Raw genomic sequence first — 3985 nt, forward strand, 5'->3', positions numbered from 1 at the left:
AAGCTCTAAAGCTAGTCCATCACGTAGATTACTTGATTCTAGTGATGAGAAAGATTCTTCAAATTTGTCTGTATACATTGCAATACTCATAAGCTTGTCAAACATTTTAGGTTAGAGAGAACAACTTTTAAAAACATTCACTTCCTAATCCAAATTTGTGTGCCATAATTCAAACAATCAAACATCAAAATTATATTTGTAAGTGATAATTCTAAAACAATCATCATACCAAAGGCATAAAGTTTCATGACATCAATAACATCATTCTATTATAGATTCTAAAACTAAATATCTTTATGATCTTATACATTTGATTTTTAAATATTTATCACAATTATCAATCCAACTAAATATAATCTAAATTATTTTTCATGTGATAATTACATATAGTCACTTTATGACTTTACAAATATACCTAAATATAATATTTTTCATTATGCAAACTAATATTAAAAAAAGATGACAATGATGTTCCTTAAGATGAACTTGATTCCCATTATTGTTGGAAGTAGAAGAAAGTCAAAGAAAAATAGAAAACACAAATATCATAGATTCAATTGTCCAACTATGCATAATATTTTTCATTATGAAAACTCATATTGAAAAAGAAATGGCAAATTGATGTTATCTTGACAATGACTTGATTCCCACTCTCTCTGAAAATAGAAAAAAATCAAAGAAAAATACAAAACATAGACATCATAGAAAAATACAATGAACATCATACATTCAATTGTCAAACCATGCATAATAATTTAGAAAAAAAATACAAAGCATAGACATCATAGAAAAATACAATGAACATCATACATTCAATTGTCAAACGCATAATAATTTAGAAACTAATTATCCTACTTTTATGGAGCAAAATCAACCTGACTCTTAAATATGGACTCAGGTACTTCAACCCAAGTAGACGAAATCCTCTTGGGAGAATGGCTAGGGTAGAGTTCTGTGTCGGAGCTGGATCAACCTTTTTCATAGTTTTGCTCCGATATGAAGGCGACCGATGTATTCGAGATGAAGACCCCCATAGTAAAGAAACTCTCCAACTCTCAACCCTGCGGTGATCATGGTGATACCGGGATAAGAGAAAAGTGCAACCGCCTCCCCATTTTCGTTTACACCCAAAACGCTCGCTTCATTTATTAGGGTTGAATCTATCACATGTGGCGCCACTGCTGCCATCGCTACAACCAAGTGCCTCAGAAAAGAGTATCTTATCATTGTCCTGCCCAACAGATTCCAGCTCTGCAAAAATTACACAGATATCAGGAACCCGACTTAACATTTATAAAAATTATACAAATTTCATAGTATTCATCATAAGAATACCGTTGGAAGTGCAATCCAGAAGATGCCTCGTCCGTCATATCGGACGTTATCGGGAACTCCGGGAAGCCTGTCAACAAACGATTCTGTGTTACCTTTCTTGGGCCCTTGCAGCCAGAACTTCCGACACCGGAACCTGCAATTGGCAGTTTCACTTTCAATCTCCATAGAAAAAACATGTAAAATTTTATGAAAAATTGGTAGCAATCATCAGATATAATGGAAGATTAGTGGTGAAATAGGTTATTACTACTGACATTGATGTTTCACAGAAGACGAGGAAATCCTGCTTGGGGGAGAGCGCAACTCCATTGGCAAAATATAGTTCTCTGAGAAGTAGTGTTGTTTGCAGGATCATATTTGAGCAGCCGGCCGCGAGGTCGGCCCTCGATGATATCTATTATATGCATATCCAATCCGTATTTGTAGCTGGCGTCTGTGAAATAAACGATCCCGTCTTTGCCTACATCTACTCCATCTGCAAGCCTTTCAACTCCCACCTTTTCAGATTTCCAAAGACCCAAAACCACAAATATCCCTAGTAATCTTAAAATCAGCAACCTGTACTGAATGAGAAGAAAAGTGGGTTACCTGTAAGACAATCCCTCAGCTTCCCCAGACAGCAGCTCCACTTTACCCTCTGTCACATTTAGCAGTCCCTGTAGTACACAAAAAGCTCAGATTCTTGTTATCTACTAAACAGAAAACTGCCCACAAGACCATTCTAAAGAAAGAGAGGAGGAGAAAAACCCTGTAAGATTCGCAGACTAATAACTCTCCATGGAGACCAAGAGCAATGCCCAATGGACGCCCTCCAACGTATGCCCACTTCTCAACCTGCAGAGAGGAGTATGAGTCGTTACTCTCAAAGGAGATGCGTTTAATCCAGCCATCTGCACAAGCCGTATACAGTCTTCCTTGAGAATCAACTGCCAGATCCTCTGGTCCCAACACCTGCCCAAAAGCAAGCTTGAATGCCGAGTGGAGTCTGTTGTTGTAAGACAAGACTCCCACTTTCTCTGGAGACGGAGGAAGGTCAAAAGGCAAAGGATCTATTAGAGATACGCTCAAAAGAGCCTTCCATGCTAACCCTAGACCCACACATATTACAGCTACGATTGCTGCTACCTGTTTCACCTCCATCTTTTTTCTTTAACAATATGCTCCCCTGTTGGATCCGATATCTATATTGGAGATATGATTGATGAGCTGGAGATGAGAACGGTTATCTCATTATTTTCTGCTTTTTTAGTTTTCTGCTTTAATAAATCAGCAGTTGGTCACTTCTTATCCAGGTGCGTATTCTCCGAGTTCACGGTTCTCAACGATCTCTTTCACTTAATCTAATAACATTAAACATGTATTTTATGTTTTTAGTGCATCCATGGTACCGGTAATTTTATATCATTTTCAAAAAATTTCAGTGCATTGACTTGGCCACTGATTTTATCGCCAGAACGAATATTTCAGTTACCGGGATCAAGGTATTTTTTAACGTTCTTTTCGTTTCAAAGAACAATGCAAAACTGAAAGAATGAGTAGCCACTTTCGCCAGTCTTAAACAAGACATTTTAAGGGCAAGGTGTTATAGGGGTGTTCATAAAACATTTTTTTATAGAGGATTTTATATTGTCTATAAAGTTTTGTATCTATCTTATATGAGAGAATAACATTGACTAAATAAGTCAAGATAATTTATTTAGTTAATCAATTATTTCATCCATTTCTTAATGTCTAATATTTAATTATTTAAGTCGTCATCCACATCATTCCTACTCTAGCTAAATTAAATAAATATAAACCAATGATTGACTAGAAATAATTAGTTAACTAGCAAATCATTTGCATAATCCAAATCACGATTATTCAAGGAAATCTTGGGCATGGCTAAATGCAATCATTAGACTCTAGAAAAAGGGATTTTTTGAATATTTATTATCCATGTTATCTAATTAAATCATAGCATTTCAAGTTCCTTTGAACATGGGCCTCCTTGAATGCACCTATCGTAAAGTGTCACTGGAAGTCTACTCATGTATCCAATCCTCTCAATCATCTTAACCCATTGATGTCTTAAATAAATCCCATCCATTTATCCTCCTCCTTTGAAACCTATAAAGATCTCATTATATGAGCACATTTCAAAAGGAAACCTTGAGTCTGAAGTTATAATATTATTTTGAGCACATAACATTCAATCTATCACACATCAATCCACTTTGACCACGACAACCATTGGTGTAACAAAGAGCTTCTCGCTGAAAATATTTTTATTTTCTTTCATCATTTTTAAGCATATATCTTATTTAATCTAAAAGTTGTATTTAGTTGTGAAATGAGGTTTAGATTAAATAGTTTGATTCATTGTTTATGTTTTGCATTTATTCACTTGTATTTTGACATGTTCAATAGGATGAATGTCCATTTTAACATATTTTAATAACACTTGTGAATAGTTGTTTGTTGGAGGATGATAGTTTAATAAATGCAACCTTGATTTAAGTGAAGCCATCTATGTTTCAACTCATGCATTTGCATTTTAACATGTCCCTTGACATTATACACATTGATTGAACCAAAAATTCTAAATGATTTCTTCCTTGTTTTGTAATATATTTTCGTATTTCTAATATATTTGTATATGGTTTTAATT

General features: G+C 34.8%; 1 protein-coding gene across 1 annotated transcript; it reads right to left on the reverse strand.

The window, feature by feature from the left end:
* Window positions 1-675: 675 nt before the first annotated feature.
* On the reverse strand, window positions 676-2659 carry LOC131062396 (protein STRICTOSIDINE SYNTHASE-LIKE 5). Its single transcript, XM_057996046.2, is given in 6 exon segments — window positions 676-1251; window positions 1336-1468; window positions 1590-1679; window positions 1681-1818; window positions 1924-1991; window positions 2083-2659. Coding segments are annotated over 6 exon segments (1095 nt in total). The 5' UTR covers window positions 2476-2659; the 3' UTR covers window positions 676-978.
* Between the last annotated feature and the right edge of the window lie 1326 nt (window positions 2660-3985).

This window comes from Cryptomeria japonica, chromosome 7 (genome assembly GCF_030272615.1).
Source record: "Cryptomeria japonica chromosome 7, Sugi_1.0, whole genome shotgun sequence".
In the NCBI taxonomy this organism is placed as follows: domain Eukaryota; kingdom Viridiplantae; phylum Streptophyta; class Pinopsida; order Cupressales; family Cupressaceae; genus Cryptomeria; species Cryptomeria japonica.